The sequence below is a fragment of the Pleurodeles waltl genome, chromosome 9, assembly GCF_031143425.1.
Source record: "Pleurodeles waltl isolate 20211129_DDA chromosome 9, aPleWal1.hap1.20221129, whole genome shotgun sequence".
Classification (NCBI taxonomy): domain Eukaryota; kingdom Metazoa; phylum Chordata; class Amphibia; order Caudata; family Salamandridae; genus Pleurodeles; species Pleurodeles waltl.
In genome coordinates, this window is record NC_090448.1 from 1,090,570,953 (window position 1) to 1,090,593,183 (window position 22,231).

The following is a 22,231-nucleotide window of genomic DNA, read 5'->3' on the forward strand; positions in this document are numbered from 1 at the left end:
TTCAGAGATGGTGCTGAACCCAAAACACTAGATGAGACCACAGTGGGGATGGACAGACTAGCTGAAAAGAAAGGAGATCGGTCAGAAACTGGGCCACACTGCATGGTAGAGAGGCTTTAAAGGAGCAGAAAGATGGCAGTGATACAGACTGCACTCTGTTGGTCAAGAAGGAGGCAAACCACCCAAGTGCCCATCTACACCAATAGATCTCAAACAGCTCAACAGAACGTTAGAACTGATTGTATCAAACGCCACTGACAGGTCTAAAAGTAAAATCTCCCAACTGAGCCACTCACTTTGTCATGTTCTAAGTTGAATCAATTAATAATTTTAAAAAGCTCCCAGTGTCCATTTTAAGAGTCCGGGGCTGGTACAGGACAACATTGGCTGTGCCTGCAGTGAGGAGTACTTTAATACCAGCGTTTCCCAACCTGTGGTCTGTGGCCTCCAGGGGTCCGTGACACATTCCCAGGGGGTCCGCAGGCGTGGGCCGGCAGGAAGGCACTTCTCAAGCTGAAGGCTCTGACAGAAACATGTTTGTGTTTTTATATTTATTATTTCCTTTGTTCAGCAGTTTTAAAAGCACTGAAAAGTTATTTGTGCATCCAGCAGTTTTTGGGCAAAAATAAAAGCGTCAAGATAACTCTGGTGATTAATGTACCTGCTGGACAGAGATGGGTGTTTTGTCTAGTGGTAGTTTTGACTCGTATAAATAATGCAGATGGTTAATATGCCAGCTGCAAAGAGTCTTTATCATGCAAAGAACAGCATTTTATGTGTATAGCACAGTGGATTACTGCTTTTGTCAGAGATTGTTTTGTTACTCTGCAGTTCATAAATTACAATCTTAATCTAGCACAGTTAGCTGTGAACTGCCATCAAGGAGCTGCATGCAAACTGCATGGCTCAAAATAGAAAGTAATGTTTTCCCCCCAGTCTTTAAATATCCTTATGCTGCTAAAAAGGTTTGCTTGCACAGCAAGACATTCTTCTTATTAAAGTCAACGCTAACATTTGTGGTATGTTCCGAATCCTGAGTTTGTATTTCTCAAGACAAGCACTTTTAGAAAATGCCTACCAGTGTGGATAACATGTGAATCCTACACCTTGTAGTCCCCTGTAAAGCACTCCAACACCCTATAATGGTATGGGACAGAGATGCTATGGAGAAATGAGACCCTTATTTGTTTTACTTCCTTTTCCCACTACATATTTATGTGAAAACTATTTCGCAGATCTTATATACCTTAAAAATAAAAACAGAAATTGCTTGGGAAATGTAAAATCGACCTGAGGATTCAGCTTTACGAAATTAAAAAGTTAGTTACCAAGATGCAGCGTCAACCTTCCAGTTTTTGATTTTTTCATATAAAATAATATTTTATTATATTTTAGTGATTTGAGTATTTGTTTGGTGTGTACTTGTTTGTGTATTTTTTGCGAATAACTGTTTTAATGTTTGAAATTTAAATTGCACACATTGCTTGGGGGTCCACGGCCTCCAGTAATGATACAGTGGGGGTCCTCAGGATTCAAAAGATTGGGAACGACTGCTTAATATTGTTTTAAAGCATTTTGGAATTCTAGCTCTAGGTTAGTATCACAGTCCTTCCCACATTTAAGTTCACATTGTCTGATACTTAGACTCTTCACTCCGAAAATTCTAATGAAAGACAAACATTCCTTGCTTTGGCAGCCCCGTCGCTTTAGATACTATGTTGGTTTTCTTGTCAGCAACTAGGGTGATTTTATGGAAGATTTCATCTTGATTTAAAATTATATTTACACAACTGCACTGGGCAGTTCCCATACATTTTATGTAACAAACAAGCCTTTACCTTTGCAAGCCTTGCTCTCTTTATTAAGTCATTCAGTTTCCGTAAGGCAGCATTTCTTGGCAGTCCCTGTATATCGCGGAAAAGGTCCTGTGCTTCCATTTCAAAAAGCTTCCGATTCTCAGTGATCTGGAGGGGTTTAGACCAGAAGGAACCAATGTAGACCCGCACCACCTCTGGTGTGTTGATCACCTTACCAAGGGACCACATGAGTGCACCATATACTCTCATCAATTGCTGAGTGTCCACCTGGTCAGCCTTATTCAGAACAACTCTGATTTTGTCATCTTGACCACGGAATGCTCTAATGGCTTCCGAAAACTCATCAGAGATATCCAATTTATGTGCATCAAAGAGAAGTATGATCCGATCAACTCTCTCAGCAAACCACTGCAAAACTTGACAGAAGTCATAGCCTAGTAAGAAGAACACAAAGAAATACAATGAACAAACATCTTTGATTCATTTTTTATCATTTTACACCAATTCAAAGCAGCCAATTCTTTGTTTGCAGGTATCATCTCCATTTAGAGCTTCACACTATAACAATTTAATCAGTTTTTGCAGAGCTTTTGCCAGTACACATTTGAAATACAAAATGTTACAACTAAGAGTCACTCGATATTAGAGAGCACAATATTCTTCATGCTGGTTCTAGGTTCGGTGACTACTCCAAGGCCCTCAGACCTTTTCACACTTACCAGGACCACCCTACCTGTTCTATGCCACCCATTCTACCCTTTTGCACCTGTTAAGGTTCCTATACCACATTTCTAATGTCAAGGACAGTCCTCTGCCCTACTTTTGAACTATGTCTCTCCATGCCATCGCAAGTGAGACATCTATGAACAACTTGCAGTATCTTGTGATTTCCCCATCAACCCAAACACACAACACTGTCAACTTTGGCAGCATCACCAGACGATACATGCTGGTTCAGCCTATCACAAAAGTTTTCTCCAAATATCTGTCTCCTGCGTCCCAGCCATAATTTATAATAGAAAGTACCCTCCTGAGCACAGCCCTCTTATGAGGAAATGAGGTGTATTATATGGTGTGGTTGTGCGACTCTCCATGCAATACACTCACCAACCCCTCTAGGACCCTTAGGTTTCTTCTGTCTAACCCTCAATTCAACCCTTGGTAGCTGTGGCTCTGAGCAGAAACCCTTATACAGAGGACCAAGAGTTAACCATTTAAACAGCACCAAAACAACAAGGAAGAAATCAACACAACACTCAAGAAATCCAAGACCAATTTATAAAAAACAGAATTTGTATTGGAATTTAGACACTAGAATCAAAAAAGGTCCACCAGAGGGTTCCAGAGATATAGATTCCAGAAGCAATAATAAATCAAAGCAATTTTACTTAACAGCGAGCAAGCCTTGGCAAAGTCAACAAACTGGACGCTAAGAAACTTTTTCAAGGAAAAAGTAGGTAAGCGTCAAAGCAGTTGGCTAGAATTACCTGCGGCAGCCAGCTCCAGAAGGGAGCTAGTCAGATGGACCAGCAAGGTCCTCAAGAACAGTTACCTTCACAGAAGAAGCAGTCCTCCTGCTGCTCCAGACATCAGTTTTCAAAAGATTCCTATGGAAGGATACTGAAGCAAGGGTTGAAGGGTGCAGAACATCTTCCAAGAATGCTGTGGATGCAACACAGTTGACAGCAGTCTTCCTGCACAGACTGCTCAGTCCACAAAGTTGGTGAGGGGGTCCTGGTTGCAGGGTCGAGGTCCCACAATGTCCTCGCTGGTCTGGCCAAAGTCCATTCGTCACTGGACTTCCAGTCTCCTGTTGTCATGGTCAAAGGCCAATCCCTCCTGGACCGTTAACTCACCTTCTGAGGGTCCTAGCAACTCCCCAACAGCACTCCTGGGCTCAGAGAACTCAGGTGTTGTGCGTCGGGTGTGGTTCTTGGTGCTGCACAGTAGTGTTGATAGCGGATTGAAGACTTTGGGCTACCAACTTGACCCAGCAGCCTTTTCAACTGTTGTGTTTCTGTGCTGCAAACATAAGGCCAGTAAGGCTTGCCCTTTGTGTTCTCTTGTCTTGATTGGGCTCTGGAGACAGCTTCTTCTTGAGCAGGACATGGCAGGCACTGTGCCTCTCTTTGCTAGCCAGCAGGTCCAGTCTTCATCTTTGCTGATTCCTCAGTGCAGCAGGGCAGTCTTCCTTCAAAGTTGGTTGGGATCTGATGTCTGGGTACCAAAGGTACCCTCTTTATGCTTGGAAAGTTCCCTCAGGACAGGATACAGTTGGTAGCTAATGGGCTACCAACATGCCTCCCAACCCTGTGAGCACTTCCTGCAGAATGTGGCATCTGGCTATCACAGAATGCACCCACTCCCAAGATGGTAAGGCCCCTCTCTCTGTGTTCAGACCTCCCTAACCTACCCCTAGGGTGTAGCTACCTCAGGGCTACTTGCCTGTGGGGAAACCGATTTCCCCCTCTCTGATCCTTGTGAAAGCCTTTCTACCAAAACAATGGGGCAGCCCTCTCCCCTGGTGTTACATATCGGTCCTTCAAATGTGGCTTCACCTTTGGAGCCTGGCTTATGGGGCTAACACTCAAGTGACCTGCTGTAGGAAGGAAGTGATAGCCTGCAATCCCTCATTGTTCTCCTTCCTGAGAGTTGTTGGCACATTTCTCCAGGAGGGAGGATTTCTTGTGGAGTAGGCTCCATGTATGCCAGGAAGGCACAGGAGTTTCAGGACAATAAAGTGGAAGTTTTGCTAACTGCAAGAAGTTACATTAACTTATTTTAACTTGAGATACAAGTTGTGCTAAATGTAACATGATATTTGATACCATGGAATGTCCACTTTGGTCGCACCATTCGGGAGTTAGCACAGGTGAGGGGTCAGTGTGTCACCCTGTCACCCAATTTGGTGACCAAGCCTTTCCGCAGTAAAAACGGTCATTCTGTGTGTTTTACTGTCAGGACATGTAAAGTACATGTCCTGCCTGTGTCATGTGCTGCACCCTGCTTTCAGGGCTCAGTAGGCCTGCCAGAGGGGTGACTTACACACATCGAGGGGGAAGTGGTGGATTTGCCTATGCTTTCAATGGCAAAGTCAGGCTAGAAGGGCATGCCTGCTCTACCAGCCTGCAGGGGCAGACTGGGGGACTTATTTTACTTGGGCTAGCTCCCAGGTGGCACAATTAGTGCTGCAAGCAATGGGGTACCTCCTAAATATTTTGCCCTGGGGACCAGCGTACCATTTACTAGGGACTTACGGGTAAGTTAGCCATTTCCAATTGGGTGCAGCGAAGTTGAGATACACTTTAGGGGCAAGGCACTGACACAGATGTCTGGTTACCAGGCCGAAGTGCACTTTCAAAGACGAAAATCTGCAGCATCTGTTGAAAAACTTGGGGGCGATACTACGAAAAGAGCCAGCTTCTTATACCCATGTACAAAGCAGCAAGTCAATACAATGAAAAGGCTCTGAGATGGGTCGCAGTACACCCTATTCAATACAATGAGCTAGACTGAACTCAATTTACTTTCACATATTTATGCAAGCCAGGACAAACGGTTAATCTGAACATTACAGCTTTATTAAGAAAAAATCTTATTGCGGATAGTTGCAATGCTGTAACAATGCATACACTATTTTTTTTGTAATTATGTAAAACAATATTCAATCATATGATATATATATAGTGGAGCCTTAAAATTGCAAGGAATTGTGCATACAAAAGCTACATACGGCCTTGCAGGTACTACTTTGTATTGATAAGCCATTATCAGAGGTATTACAAAACAAGCATTTGTAATGCAACGGGTCTCGCGTTTGCTCATGTTAGAGCTGATAGCGTTGTAAACTCATAACCCGACTTTTCACCTATCGGCAAAAGTGCATTTATGCACGTAACCCGAAAAAGTGCAATTAACTATGTAAAGCGCTCGACTTCTGCCAAGCGAAATCGCGCTAGTAAATTCGAGAAAAAGTAGTGCACGAGCCGGACAGAAAACAGCGAACCTCGCATGTTTTCTGTACTTGGTCGATGCGCTCGAGGAGGGCTAGCCACTGGAAAAGGCATGACGTGTGCATGCCTCAGACTAATGAAAGCAAGCAGATTTTTATAGCCAAGCCCACGAACCAATGAAAAACACAGACGTGAGGTCGACAGGGCTCACACCCCTTTTCTAAACACTAAAGTATCTCACTGCGCATGCAACGCAGGCTCGACCCTAAAAAGAGAAGGGACATACCACATTGCTGTTGCAGTGCTGGTATAAATCTCTTCAATCTTGTGCTGTTTCTTTGTCTAGGAAAATCCCATTTTAATAACTCGGGTAGCTGCACAGCAAACAGCGCAGAATTTAAGTGACATCATATTGCATCTTTAAGATAGGTTTTAACAAAAATGCCTGGGGACTCTACACAATTACATGGTCACATTATTCTTAATCAAGCTGCTGCTTATCTCCTAACCAACCTAGGAATATTTGTAACATATCCAAGTAAGTTTTTTCTTAGCAGCAATGGTTGGATTTCCTTCCCAATTTCAGCCATGATTTTTATCGAAGGGTATGTCCAAGCTAAGTGGAGAAAGCCTAATCACTTGGAGTGAAATTCATGAAATGCGTGAAACAGAGTTGAGCCTCTGCTGTGCAGGAGGGCCGGGGCGTAGGAGAGGAGGTATCCAAGTTTAAAGTGAAACAGCTTGTGTCTATTTCATAAAGATAGCCATTAGGGTACAGCAAAAAAAGAAAAATCTCGCCAATAGCGTTTCCCAATATATTATCCACCTTCAATCTGTGCATACATTTACCATAACATAGGGTTTGGATTCGGGCACCATGGCAGACAGCCAAGAGACTATCCACTATAAGGAACCAATTTTGATAACTATGTCATATTTTGTAATATTTTCCACCGCAATTTGTTTCTGCTGATTTTTGGCACGGTAGGGCTTGGTCAATCATGTGGCTCTCCATGAAATAATCACCAAACCGCTGACCTTCCTATGGCCATCTCATTATGGTAAATCCTATAAAGTTATGATGTCTAGTTAGAATGAACTATTAGGCTTTTGAAAATATAGCCTTCAAATATGCTGTGCTGTGTTTCCGCATTAAAAAAAAAATAAAACATTTTTTTTTTCTAAATTGGTCGAGGATCCTATACATGAGCAAGACTAGTTCGATGTTTTGGACCACCAGGGATAAAGGTTGTTCAGCCACAGAAGACCAGAACAACACAACTAGGAGAGTAACTGATTGACTAGCATGAAAACCTGAAATCTCGTTAGACATAAAAGCACAGGTGTGTGGACAAACCGCTATATTAATAATGTGGTCCAGCACTCTGGAATGATCATTTTTAAAAACAATTTTTATAAAACTCTGCCGCCTTTACAACTACTGAACTGCCCGTGCCTTTAGCCAGTGTTTCCCCTACTATCCAGACCTTCGTTCTCAGCAGCCCCTCTCCATGACGACCACCTACCCAAATTTTGCCCTGCTCTCTGGTTCACTGCTATCATTTTCAGCTTCTTCCACCACTTTACTTTTTGACCCGTGAACTACTCATTCTGTTCTGCCCTCTGCTCCTCACCCCGATTTCACTGTTTGTCACCTGCCATGCTTTCCTCTGCACTTCTTTTAAACAGTTTTTCCTTCGGCCATCACCTTGTTGTCTCAGACTATACCTGTTTTTGCTGAAATACAGAAAGAGGTCTCAATCCCTGTTTTTTTCACAAGGGGTGGCTGAATGTTTTGTCTATTTCCTTTGGTTTTCACTTGGGTAACTTAGTTTGCATTTGTTTCATTAACCTAATTTACTTTTGCTTACTGGTGCATTGTGGACCAAACATTCTTTGTCCCTACTTTTAAAACAATTGTGTGCTTTGTGCAGTCTCTTTGGCACTCTTAAAAATCATGTTTATTTAATTTGTTCCTTTTGATCAATATGAGCCTTCAGATGGTTAAATTGTGATGTAGTGTTTAAAGAGGTGAGTTTTCAACTCTTTCATAAACTGAAGTCACGTTGTGGCAGTCCTGATGGATAAGGGATGATGTCCATGTCCTGGGCGCATGTATGGAAAAGACTTGTTGTCTTGTTTCTTTCTTTCACTTCTTAGTCTGCAATCTGATGGTGCCCTGGATGCGAGTGTGCAGAGATCCACCAAAATTGGTGAGCTTGCCCGCAAGATAAGCGGGGTGCAGGTCTTTACAGCTTTGAAAATGATGCAGCTGAGTTTTGAGGATGGTGCGGGCCGGCAAGGGGGTGCCACTGGAAGTGGACATATTTCTTTACACCCTGAATAATAATGCTGCAGCATGTAGGATGCCCCTAAGAGGTGCCAATGTGGAGTCCGGAAGGTCATGTTTTGTCCATTACCACCATCTCAGTGGGGGAGTAAGAGGGCTTGTAGAGCAGTTCTGAAGTAGTGTTCTGGAAGAGCTACACACCATGCTATTTTATATCTATCTGTATATTGCACTAATACCCCATGACTTTATTTGAGCACTTGAGCCGGTGTGTAGGTGAGTGTCCCCACAGTAATTTGAAGAGACAGGTCTTCAGCTGCTTTCAGAACTCAAGAAGTGAGGAGGTAGCTCTGATATGTTGTGGGAGGCCTTGCATGTCTTTAGTGCGATGTATGAGAACAAACAACCTCCTGTTCTGCTCTTATGAATGCAGAGGATGTGTTTGAATGAGAGTGAGGATGAGCATAGGTGTCTGTTAGACTGGCGAAAATGTATACAGTTATCTAAGTATGCTGGACCAGTGCTGTGTAAGGCTTTGTATTCGAGGAATTTGAATATCTGTGTGCAAGGTGTTTGAAATAGCTGCTTTTGTGACTGGGAAGCCAGTGCGGTGCTCTGAGGTGGGATTCAAATGTAAATTCCATGTGGGAACTGGAGTAGGAGTGGCAGCATTCTGGATTGTCTGGAGTCTGTCTGGTAGCTGCTAGGAGGTTCTGGCATAGAGTGAGATGCAGTAGTCAAGCCTACTAGTGAGGAGTGCTTGTGTGATAATATGTCTGGTGTTCTGTGGCAGACGCTTGAAGATTGTGTAGGAAGTGGAAGCAGGTGGCACCCACTGCGTTGACTTGTGCTGTCATGTTGAGTTTGTTGTCCAGGATGACCCCCCCAGATTCCTGGCGTGGGTGGTCCTGTCTCAAACGCCCACCAGGTAGCGTCCCAGGGAAGGTCTTGCATCCGAAGACCAGTACTTCCGTCTTGTCTGAGATGAACTCCTAGCACTTGGTACTCACTCATCCTGCTACCATGGCCATGCAGTTGGTAAAGTGGTGATGGTTGTCTTGTCCGTCCATTGAGTGCAATCGGCGTAGGAGATGATGTTGATGCCCTGGAATCAGATGATGTTGGCAACCGGTGTCATGTAGACGTTGAAGAGGTTGGGGCAAAGGATGATCACTGGTTGACCTCACAGATCAGGATCTTTGTGTCGATGTGAAGAGTGGCAGTCTGAGTTCCTCCCGTGAGGTAGGAGCACACCCATCTGAGCGCAGGTCCTTAGATGTCGATCTCGTGGAGTCTTCTGACCAGTTTGTTGTAGGTTACTGTGTTGAATGCCACAGACAGGTTGAGTAGGATGAGAGCCACGGTTTCTCCTCAGTCCATGATGATTCGGATTATCATCAGTGGCTGCATCGGTGGTCTCATTTGCTTGTTGATGGCCTTCTATACCCCTTTGGTTGGGTAGAGGAGCAGGGAGATAGGTTGGAAGTTGCTGAGTTGGTTTGGGTCAGCCAAGAATGTTGACTGTTGCTGCATCCAGTCTTCCAGAAATGTGGCGGATGAGATGGAGGTGTTGATGCGAGCGACGGCAGTGCTGATTGGGGATGCACCAAGGTGGCATATGAGGTAGGAGCATGGGTCCAAGTAGGCTCTTGAGTGGATGCTCCTTCTCTGGTGAGAATTGACCATACAGTCAGGTGTCCGCCTAATTAGTGACGAGTAGGATGGTGATCGGGGTCAGGTTGCTATGCAAAGTTGTTGTAGATGTTTGCGATATTTCTGTGGAAGAAGTTTTTCAGGTAGTCACAGAGTCCTTGGCAGGGGGTGATATTGATGGAGGCTGAGAGAGTGGTGAAGTCTTTGCAGATTGAGAAGATCTCCTTTCAGCTGCTGAAGCTCCTTAAGACGCATTCAGCTGGCACTTTTTTTCTTAATGTTTCTCAGTTGCTGGTGGTCGAGCCTGAGTGCAGTCTTGTAGGTGGTTCTATGAGTGGGTTTGTGGCTGGGTCTACATTTTCTCTCTAGCTTTTTGCAGTGTCATTTGGCATCTCAAATGGCCCTCTGGTTAGCAGCTGGCCTGCTTGTTGAACCTTCTTTGCTTGTTGGGTTTGAAGGCTGTGAGGGAGTCTGCACAGTTCTTGACCCCGTTGTTGAAGATGGTGATGTGCTCGTTGAGGATGTCCGTGGGGTTGGGTTGATCAGAGCTGAGGGTGAGTCTGAGATTTTGCCCCAGCTGCAGCTTGGCAGGCTGATGCTGGTGGGTGTGTTGACCTGTGATGTGTTGATTTTGAAGAGGATGATGGTGTGATCTGTCCAACTGCGAAGTTGCACTGTATTTGATGCTACTGCTCCTAAAGATGGATTCCAGTGTGTGCTCTGAGATGTGTTTTGGTGCTGTGAAGAGCTGGGTAAGTCTAATGTTGTCCAGGCTTTTGAGAAGTGCTGTGGAGCAGGGGAGTGGCGTCGGTTTTGTCCTCCAGGTGGAAGTTGAGTTTGTCGAGGAGTATTTATGCTATCAAGCTGATGGTGAGGACGACGATGAAGCGGATGATGAGGCTGGTGAAGGTAGCTCACGGTCGGGGTGGTCGGTAGGCATGAGTTCCATTAAGGGTGAAGTTCTCAGAGATTTGCAGCTTAAAATGCAGATGTTCTATGAATAGGGTGACACTCTCCGTGGATTTTGAGCACTCGACAGAGTCCCTGGAGACAACTGAGAGTCCTCCTCCTGGCTTGTGAGGGCGGTTCTGTTGTGCAATTTTATAGCCCACTGAGATTGCGGTGGCAATGTCTGGTGCTGATGTGGAGTTGAACCAGGTATCTGTGAAGAAGAGGAGGAGGTCTGATGCATCGGTCAGTAGCATGACTGGGCATGCTTTAAGAGCTTAATACTCTTATATACTATTGGAAAGTAATGGCTCCAAAAGGATCATCTATTAAATGTAAGGAATGATTGTACCAAAAAACATTGAATTTGACAGTTCAATGGTAGTTTGCAAACAAAAGAGTCTTGGTGACTGATTATGAATTGATCCTTCATGGTGATGTTTTTTCAACACTTCTGCTGGGTGATGGACTGGTTACTTTTAGTCATTAGTTAAGATCACCAACGAAGAAAGTCATAACCAAGAAGGAAGGGTTACTCATTTGTCATCTTAGTTTCTGATCATGAGACCCTTCAACCCACTGTCACAGGCAAACACAACAAGATATTATTCCAAATAAAGTCTGGATGCTTTATAGTTCCAGCTAAATAAATAAAGAGTTTTGCAAAACACAGCATATTTCTAAACTAAAAGCTGCAAGGTGGTTTAGAATCATATTTGTATTACTGTAGTTTTCTGCAGATAAAATACAGTTAAAGCTGGCCTGTCAAAGGCTTATGCAGGTGTCCCCAGACTGTTTATCACTAGGTAGCTAGCCTCAACGTTTTATACATATATATGTATATACACAAATACACATATACATACACACACACACACATATATTATACACATACACATTATATACATACATATTATATACATAAACCATATATATATTTTTTCATATAACTGGTGACAGGCAGTAGGTAGCTATAGTTAGGACCAACTTTACCCATAGACTAAACGTTTTTTGTTTTGCTAATACTAATAACTCCTGTGCCGTTTGACAAATCTTCCGGAAATCTGCGCCCTCGCCAGGCAGTTTTCTCATAAATAATTTTACAGCAAATGTTACAGTGATATTACGAATTATGTCATGAGGGATGTAATATTTGAGGTAATTTGGAGTGCCTGGCAAGGGCGAGTTATAGTGACCTTAGGGCACTAATTATAGTTACTCAAAATAACTAACAGCTGAATTTCCATGGCTATTTCCTAACTATGTCACTGTAACCTCTGTTTTTTTTTTGTGAATTCGTAAGATTTTATTTCAATTCTATTTCCCAACTATAACGTCCTGTAACCTATTTTTTTTTTGTGAATGTCTAGTTTTTTTTTTTTTTTTTGCTAAGCAAAATGCCCATCACAATGCACAGTGGAAAGGCATTGGGGGGAGAGGGGCAATGATGGGGCCCAGCTCTATGCCCCATCATTGACCTCCTGCTTAGTCTCTGTGCTTAGCTTGTTGCCCCTACATCCTTCCCCCTGCCCTCTGATGTCTGTGTGCTTGCCCTTGCTCCCTCCTTTCTGCTCACCATGTTCCATGGACCTGCCGCTGCCCCTCCCACCTGCCTAGCATGGTCAGATGGCTGCAACCTGTCCCTGCCACCTCCGCCCTGCCCGCCTGAGAGTTCAATGCCCCTACCCCCTTCCTCATGTCCTCCATGGTCCATTCTGGTGCCACTCTCTTCTGCCCTCCATGCTCTGTTGCAACTACGCCTCCTGCCTACCCCACAAGGTCTGTTGTGAAGCCCCTGCCCTCTCGTTTGTTCCAGCCCCTACCATCCCTTCTGTCCTTCAGGGTCCTTTTTGCATGCCCATTCCCTCTTCCCATTGCCAACCATGGCCGTCGTGCTGCCATTAACCCTCCCCCGCTTGCCATGCAGGACATTCAATAATGCCACAGCCCCTCACACCTGCCCTGTGTGGTCAGCTTACAGTCCCTGACTGCCTCCCACCTTCCCTCCGTTGTCTGTGTGCATGCCATTATAGTCACACTGTTGCACTCCATGGTGTGCTGTGCTTCCAGTGCTCCCCATGGTTAGTTTCCTGCTCCAGCCCTGCCCTCTTGCCCCAAGCCCTTGGTTTTCCATGTGCAGGCCCCTCCCTCCTCCCTTGTCTGGTCCGTTGTCGTGCACCTGCCCCTTCCTCCTGCCCTTAATGATCCATTATGCTGCAAATTCCCCTCCTGTCTGTCCGGTATGGTCAGTTTCCTGCCCTTGCCTCTTTCCCCACTGCTCTCTGTTTGTCCATGTGCATGGTCCTGTTCCCGCCCTATTGCTTTCCATGGTCTGTTGTGCTGCACAGCCATCCCAATTGTCCTGTGTGGTATACTGTGCTGCTGCAACCCCCGAATCCTGCCCTGTGATGTCCATTTGGTGCCCCTGCCCATCTCCCTCCTGCCATCTGTTATCCTAGTCCATGTACCTACCCCATTCCTCCTGCCCTCAAGTGATCCAATGTACCACACTTGCCAACATTTGTAACTTGGTAAGAGGGTCATTTTGGAACAAAAACCCTGGGAAACTGATTTTCCCCATTGACTTACATGAAAAAGAGGAGATTTTAGGCAGGAGACCGATTAAATAAAGCCCTTTTGAGCTTAAAAATATTGGATTTCTCCTGCCTGAATCGGGTCTGTTGGCATGCATGGTTGTACTGCCACTGCCTCTTGCTTCTGCCCTCAATCGTCTGGTATATTGCTGCAGCCTCTCTTGCCTGTCCTGCATGTCTGGTTAGTTGCCTCTGCCACCCTTTCCCCCAACCTCCAGTGTCTGTTGTGCTGCCTCTGTCCCTCCAGCCTGCCCAGGGTGGTTAACTTGTTGCCTCTGCACCCTTCGCCCCGCCCCCATTTATCTGAGTCTGTACCCCTGACATCTGCCTCCCCACAGTACTCTAATGAACAGCCAGATTGCTAACATTCTATATTTATTACAAAAGTGTGACATGCTTGACGTCATCTTAATATGATAAAAATTTTAATACCTAAAGCATTTCCTTTAGAAATTATAAAAATCAGGGCCGTATTCCCATAGAAATGAAGTTAAGTGCACTAAAATGAACATATTTTCTGAGATCTCAAATAGCGACAAAGCACTTTGAAGTTATTTGCTATCTTGATGAATTTTTATCCAGTTGATCACTTGATTTTATGTTACACTTAGGGGAGAGAATGTAGCATTACAGCAAGAGCTACAGGCTTTGCAACTGGGGAAAATGGTTCACGTTTCGGCGTCAGCTCAACATCCTGTAATTCTGGGCAAATCCCAATACCTAAAGCTCAAAAGGAATGTGCCCTTGTGTAATGTAACCAATGCTCATGTAAAGCACTCCAGTCCCTTCAGGTCAAGTCTGCGCTGTATAAAATGGAAAAAAGAAAACAAAAAAAAAGTGCTTTGCACACTTCAGTCATTGGGCTATACTTGGGCTACATTTGGGTGATATCTGTGCTACATTTGGGCTCTTTTTTCTCTGGTGGACATTTTGGGAGACTTATTTGTTATGAAGCACCCTAATCTCCTCATTTACAGCAGTCACATCAGTAGAAAATGCTTTCAGTTGTCCACTTCAATTCTATCAAGATGGCGGACGGATGAGCCACTTTTTTGGCATAAATTCAGAATGATAGCACTCTAGTTGCCGTTAGAACACTGTAGTAAACTGCCGATCACCAGGGAGTTAACCGGCAGTCTGCTTCTGGTGTTGAAAGTACATGTTTCATTCTACATGTCAGAATGTTTTAATGAAATAGAAGAGGAAGATATTTGGGAACTCACATAAAACGTCTCCTAATTTTCCTTTCTACAGCACTAACCATACTTTCTATGACAAAACCAAACAACTCTTTTTGTTCCTTTCTAAATTTATTGTTTTATGGTTACCAGTTTGATTCAATCAAGATTGCTTCAGGTGTGCCACGCTTTTGGCTTTCGTAAGACTGTTAGCGCTCTAGTTATGCTTTAAAACACTGGGAGGCTGTGGTAGAACACAAAGGAATCAATTCTATGTCAGGACCGGAGGCTCAGATTATGCTTCTCTTTCTATGCTTTTATTTCAACAGCAGCCAATAGGAGAAGATATTGCCAACGAAATACATATCCCATCATTCATAGTATGCACACAATAACCATAGAGAACAGAGTATAAAACCCGAAGAGGCTATGAAACTTCCTCTTTCTTTGCTGCTTCCGCAGCCAGCTAAGTACATTCCTTTATTCTTTGCTCTGGGTGATTAATTGTGCTGCGAGCGCGCGCCGCTAATTGTTTTTTGTGGAGCGGGAGTGGGTCGGTTCTTCCGACTTGAAGATTTCAGTTTGAGGCGGATCGGCATTATTTTAATTTCGCGCGCACCCCGCGTCGTGGCGCGTCTGTTTCTCACAAGCCCGCGCTTTCTCGTTGCCCTGACAACCGTCTCGCTTAGACGCGCTGTCGGAGAACGGAAAGGCGCGAGCGCCGGATCTCGTCTGGTTTCGCTCCTTCACGTTTTTTGGAGGCAATTTGACAAGATCAAGATCAGTTTCCTCGGTGTGCCGGACCGCCTCATTCATACTCCCTGACGCCCTAGGTTCACGTGGTGACCAGGGTTGTACAATTGGATTAGGCGCTGCCTAGAGTGCTGCAGGCTGGCTCCCTCCACACTCCAATTCATTTCAGCAGTATTGGCGTTTTTTCTACTGCTTTCAGCCTGCCGGGGTGTGCACTCCCCCTGACTGTAGTCTTGTACTACCCAGAACCCACGTTTTATACGTGCCAGAAATTCACAGAATTCACGTTTTTCACGTGATTAAAATAAAATGGCCCACTCCTATTCTTATGAGGATGAAGAATACTTTGGGGATGAGCCCCCCTTTTTTGATGAGACTCTGGCGGGTGCGCTGGACAATACTGTGCAGCTCTCTATAAATAAGGCACTGGAGAAGGCTCTGGGACCCCTCACCCTTCATTTCGAGAGTTTTGCGCGCCAAAAAGGTTGGTTGCCCCCCATTGTGTCTTCAGATGAAGCGTTTTCAGACCAGTCCTCTACCTCCAAGGGTAAGGCTAAGACCAAATATTGGGCCCACTCCGACATTTTCAGAAAATTGGCCTCTTCCATTCAAAAGGAGCACAGTTATAGCTCCTCCCAAGCTCAAGACGCTTATGGTTCGGATTCGGACCACTCATCCTCCAAGTCATCCTCCAAGTCATCCTCCAAGTCATCTTCCAGGTCTGATTCTGAGGAGGATCTCGGTACCAAGCCAGGCACGAGCAAGCGCAAAAAGTCAGAGTCTACCAAAGCCCCTCCTACCAAAGCCCCTAAGGTACTGACGTTCAGCCCGGAGGAGATTGTCCACCCCGCTCTTCTAGCTGGGTTCCTCTACCCGAGGTGGCAGAATACCTCCAAAGTCATATCAGAGCTGGTTTTGATAAGGACGTGAGGGCCCGGCTTCGTGCGGAGTGTCCTCGCCCGTAGTTGGAGGGTAAGGTTACAGATACACCTGATGTGGACCCAACTATGGTTACCTTTTTAAAGAAGTGGGCGAAAGACCCCAAAAAGGGCCTCGACCGAGCTTGGCGCTCTTGCCAAGACAAGCTACTTGACCTCTCTGGTCCTCTAGCCAAGATCTTGGAGATGGCTTACGTGGCCAAAGAGTCTCAGTCCCCTATCGATCCGGACATCTTGGTAGGGTGGGCCCAACGTGCTATTTGCCACTTGGGCAATGCCAATGTGGCTTTATCAACAGAGAGGAGACGCTCCATCCTGATGCGAATCGATCCTCAGCTTACTGAGCTCGCCACCTCAGAAGCAGGCCCGGTGGCCCAGGGACTAAAGTTCGGCGCACAGACATTTCAAGATGGAAGGAATCCATCTTCTCAGGGATGTACTGCAGGAAGCGGATTGGTTGGTGCGTCTAGACTTAGGAATACTTAGATAAGCATCCTTTATTTTTCCACCTCATCGGCGTTTCCTACAGTTTCTTTGGCAAGACCAGTGCTTCGAGTTTCAGGTACTGCCCTTTGGGCTTTCCACCGCTCCTTGGTGCTTCACCAAGGTAATGAGGCCTGTGGTGGAATCCCTTCGGGCAAGAGGTGTGCGTCTGATAGTCTACCTCGACGATCTGATCATTATGGCTCAGGACCCCCTTATCCTGCGGTCCACTTTTCTTGGACGATCCAGCTTCTCCAGGATCTGGGTTTCATAATCAACCAGCCCAAGTCTTGTCTCCATCCGTCCCAACAGATAGAGTTTCTGGGCTTCAGGATAGACTCGGTGACAGCTCAGTTGATCCTCCCTCCTCTGAAGGTGCGCAATATCAAGAAGGAGTTGCGCCTACTTCTATCCAGACAGAAGGTGTCATTGAGGAACTTAGCCAGGATGGTGGGCCTTTTATCCTCCTCGATCCAGGCTATTTTCCCGGGTCCCCTACATTACAGAGCCCGCCAACGGCTCAAGATTTCTCACCTACAGAAGGGCTTGTCTTATACGGACTTAGTTCCTCTGAATCCAGAGGCCCGCTCGGAGATAACCTGGTGGTTAAAGCACATGGAGGCCTGGAATGGGCGAGCGATTTTCAGCACTGCCCCGGACGTCATCCTGGAATCGGATGCCAGCAGATGGGGCTGGGGAGCCCGGTGCGGGGATGTGACCACTGGGGGCTGTTGGTCGGAGGAGGAACTCCACGTCCACATCAACTGCCTGGAGCTTTTAGCCGGATCCTTTGCAATCCGGAGTGTCTCTCCTCTGAAGGCAGATTGTTGCATTCTCTTGAGGATGGACAACATCTCCACGGTCAGATATGTGAACAAGCTGGGAGGCACGAGATCTCCGATCTTAGCTCGCATTGCCAAGGATTTTTGGCAATATTGCCTCCAACATCGCATCTCAGTGATTGCGGAGTACCTCCCGGGGACTTGCAACACAGTGGCCGATTGGAATTCCAGATTCCTCCGGGATTCCAGCGACTGGATGCTACTTCCCAAGGTGTTTGCCTCTCTCAACCACAAATGGGGCCCATTCTCGATAGATCTCTTTGCCTAGAGATTGAATCGACAGCTGCCCCTATTCTTCAGCTGGAGACCAGCCCCGGAGGCGGTAGCCACCAATGCCTTTCTCCAAGACTGGTCTCCCCATCGAGCTTATGCCTTTCCTCCGTTCAGCATGATTCCTCGGGTCATTGCCCAAGTCCGACGTCTGAGGACGGAGATTGTGTTGATAACCCCTCTTTGGAGGGCTCAAGCCTGGTTTTCCTTAGCACTAGACCTTCTGTGCGATTTCCCTCTTCTAATCCCTCCTCTTCACAACCTTCTCCGGGACCCTCTGGGGTCCTCGCACCCCTTGATAGTTCAGTGCAAGCTTCGCCTGGTAGCCTGGAGAATCTCAGGCGTCATTGGTTCCTGCCAGGCATTTCAGAACAAGCTTCTAAATTCATCCTCCAGGCCTGGTCCCCCAATACTCTCAAGCGGTATGCCTCTGCTTGGAAGCGATGGAGTCATTGGTGTAAGGAACGGGGTGCAGATCCCTTTAACGATGATGTCAGTTTAGTGGTCAATTTTCGGGCTTCACTGGATGCTTCAGGTCTGGCTTTCCGATCGTCAATAATTATAGATCTGCCATTTCCGCAGGTCACTCACCAGTTCTAGGCAAACCCATGGGAGAACACAATATTGTCTGCAAATTAATGAGGGGTATTCGTCTGTCGAATCCCCCGCGTCCCAAGTATTCCTCCCTGTGGGACGTCAACGTAGTGCTTACGTTCATTTCGTCCTGGCCAGATAACAGATACCTTTCTCGTAAGCAACTCTCTGCCAAATTGACTTTATTGCTATGTCTCATTTCATGCAAGAGAGTATCGGATGTGCGCTCCCTTGATCTGCAGGGCAGGATTTTTTCCCCTTCGGGAGTCTCTTTCTCGATTTCCAAACGTACTAAAACAGGTACCAACTCAGTGTCGTACCCTGCTATCCCTCATAACCCCAAATTATGCGTGGTTCAATGTTTGAAGGCCTATGAAGCGGCTACAGAAGAATTCCGTACAGACCCTAGAAGTCAATTGTTGATTGCACTACAGAAACCTTTTAAGCCAGTATCGTCAGCTACTCTAGCCAGATGGATCAGGTGGCTTCTTTCTGAAGCAGGGATTAATGTCTCCATGTTTGGAGCTCATTCAGTCCGTGGAGCTATGGCTTCAAAGTCCTTTAGTTTAGGCATGAGGTTGGAGGATATTATGAAGGCGGCAGACTGGTCGTCGGAATCTACTTTTAAGACCTTCTATCATAAGCCCATTGTGGACATTGCATCGATCATGGTGGATCAGCTTTGAACTAGCATAATCTGAGCCTCCGGTCCTTACATAGAATAAAGCATTTTCAAGCTTACGCGTTAAGAATTTTCAATTCTATTAAGGACACGGAGGCGAGGATTATCCCTCCCGAGTGGACAAGAAGACCTCTGCTTACAAGTTAAGTATTCTCTTTTCAGTTGATGTCTCATTGTTTGCCCACCCTGTGATGTTATTAGTGCTTTTAATTTATGGACGATAGTTCTATGGCATATACTATTATTAGTTTTGTTTCTTTTCTTCACAGGTGTGGATCAGAGTTGAAATTATTTGTTCCAGGGATGTATCGATCTGGATGGTTGCATCTGTTCTTATCCGGAGCTCCTGTTTTCTTGGATGTTTGGATCGTGTTTTGTTCGATTCGATGTGGTTACAATTATTGACTCTTACTGACTGAACTCTCGCAAAGAAAGAGGAAGTTTCATAGCCTCTTCGGGTTTTATACTCTGTTCTCTATGGTTATTGTGTGCATACTATGAATTATGGGATATGTATTTCGTTGGCAATATCTTCTCCTATTGGCTGCTGTTGATATAAAAGCATAGAAAGAGAAGCATAATCCTCGCCTCCGTGTCCTTAATAGAATTGAAAATTCTTAACGCGTAAGCTTGAAAAAATTTTATTGACAGGCTACTCCTGTTGGAAGTACATTTTTTACTGAGAATGGCAGACTTCATTCTCATATGGCTGATAAAGATAGTGTGAATTTACAGAAAATATGCTCTCATTTAGCTTCTGGAGCATCTTTCATAATCTGTATGGAAAAATCATGAGAAAACAGTTTTCTTTCAATATGATCATTGAAAACCCAGCAGAAGGATTTTCCACAGGGCAAAAAAAAAAAAAAAAAAAAAAACATCCTAGAACACACCACAATTCCTAAAATCAGTATGGTACCATCAACAAATGATTAATATTGTAAACTAAAATCTGTTAGCACTTTATATATTCTCCTTTTTGTGCCCCTCAAAACCTGGAATTCACTGCAATGGATTTCAATTGGTGCGGTCAGGTACACTGGCCCCAAGATGGCTGGTTTTCTGGTTGAAGTGCTGACAGCCGATCAGATTTCACCATGAGATCTGTGCTTAGGATCCACCCAGATATACAAATTTGGTTTTCTTGAAGTATCTCAAGAACTACTGAACAGCTTTACAACAAATAACAAAAAGGGTGCTTTCTTGACCAAGAACTGCGCTTCTGCCAAATTCAGTGCAATTCAGTCTGCGAGTCGGGCTGCAGTCATGTCTAAAATCACCATGGCAATTAACATGGGAAACTCACTTTTGTGCACCCCTCCTTTTCTCGGCCCCCGCTTGATGAATAACCCCAAAATATACAGCGTGAAACTAACTACTTAACAGACCTACAAGAATGTTAGACCTACAATAGTATGTGTTTGTCCATTGGTATATTAATTCTGTTCTCAAATATGAGCAATCACACCGGAGAAAACATACATAGGGAACCAATATTCAAATACATTTTTGCAATCACAGTAGTCAACCATTACATGCTGCATAAAAGGAGCTGTCACTAATCGCAGAATCCAGAAGTATCAATCACTTCTAAAACTTTAACTGTGGTCCATTACTTTGAAATGTACATTATCCCACAGAACTAATAAACCTATTTTTTTTCTCTTTAGAGGTAACTAAACTGCAATTATCTGAAGACCTCCAGTCATGTTATGGTACACATAAGTAGAGATAAAGAAATCATCAGTCATTTAAATAAAAAAACAAATTAAGGTATTATAACCAAAGCTATATTTCAAACTCACCTCTGCTGATACGTTGTTTTTCCCCAGAGAGAATACCAGGAGAATCGATTATGCTGATACTTTTTAAAACTTGATTTGGTAACTGCGAGCACATGAATCTGCAGGAACAGTGAAATGTCACTTTACTATTTGCTAAGAATTACATTAAAGTTCACAGAAAGTTCAGGTTGCAGAACACATGCTGGTATGAGATCACTGTGAATATTACTGGAAACTAACTAATGAGTATAGCTGCTTTATTTCCCAGACGCACAAAGGACATTCCAGTTAAAAAGGAGGGTGGTTTGCAAGGAAAGCAACAGTTCTTTTGGAACAACTCATTGGGCTAAAACATACCAGGAAGAATTACACTGCTCAAATTATATCATAAATTGTATTATAAATTGGCACTCACTGCTGTAACCCCAATGCAGTTTTAGCCACAAACATAAATCACAAACATAATCCTTACTGGCTTTCACCTATCCAGGCAGAAGTGCAAAGCACTGCATCGTATTTATAACATATTTACTACAACAATCTTCCAGTTTTACAGCTCTGTTACAGTGAGATGTTACTAGTAACCTACGTAAAATGCAATAGTTTAATTGATCTTCATAAAAATTGACTTTCAAAAGATTAAAAGCTGAATTAATTTAGCAGGATTTGAGTCAGCATGGTTGTGCAGAAATCAGCACCCAGGACTCTTACCATCAGTTTTATAGACCGGGTACAAGTCAATGTTAATTGTAATCCTAGTTCTGCATTGTAGGAATCCTCACTGAAGTCAAACGTAGAATATTACTGCCTATGCGAGGGGACTCCGGACTACTTCCTTCGCATATATTAAAGTCAATTTGCAGTTGGAGAGTGACACCTCGTTGAACAGTCTGGTGGGACCGCGTCCAACATGAAGGCTACAGCTTTTCCAGCATTTTTATTGAGAGGGGAATAACTACTTTTGTAAAGGCTTCAAGACCACACTACAAGAGTATCCTAAATAACCTTTTACTTTCCATCTCTGCAAGGGGAAAGGCCAGGTCATGGAGTCAAAGACATCTGACAAGTGCACTGTTCCTTTAAGAATGCAGAATCCTCCCTGCCTCAGCAATACTGTATTGGCAATTTATCTCACAGCCCCAGTTCATTTAGACAGCTAAATGGTGTGCGTTCTTTTATTATGACATTGACAACCGGGGAGATGTGTAGGTTAAGACTTCAGTGAGGATTTATATTACCAAAAACTAGGATTACAAGTATGTAACTTTTGCTTATGCATCATAGGACCTCCACTGATAGCCATAACTGTACAACAGAAGAACAAGCATATCCCTAGTCTGCTGGCGTTAATACATTGAAGAATATCAAAAAGTTACCATTCATTGTAGATAACTAACACTCAACAACAAGTTCCTTAAACCTGCTTGACCCACGACCGTGTCAACTCTTGAG

The 22,231-nt window shown here is 44.6% G+C and overlaps 1 protein-coding gene across 1 annotated transcript in view; it reads right to left on the reverse strand.

Moving 5' to 3' along the window:
* The window catches only part of EHD4 (EH domain containing 4), a 177,570-nt gene that overhangs the window by 72,129 nt on the left and 83,210 nt on the right, over window positions 1-22,231 (reverse strand). Inside the window, exons 3-4 of the mRNA XM_069208775.1 lie at window positions 20,801-20,898; window positions 1,839-2,251 (exon numbers count right to left, since the gene is read on the reverse strand). Of these exons, the coding sequence (XP_069064876.1) occupies window positions 1,839-2,251; window positions 20,801-20,898 (511 nt within the window). The remainder of the gene's footprint in view (window positions 1-1,838; window positions 2,252-20,800; window positions 20,899-22,231) is intronic.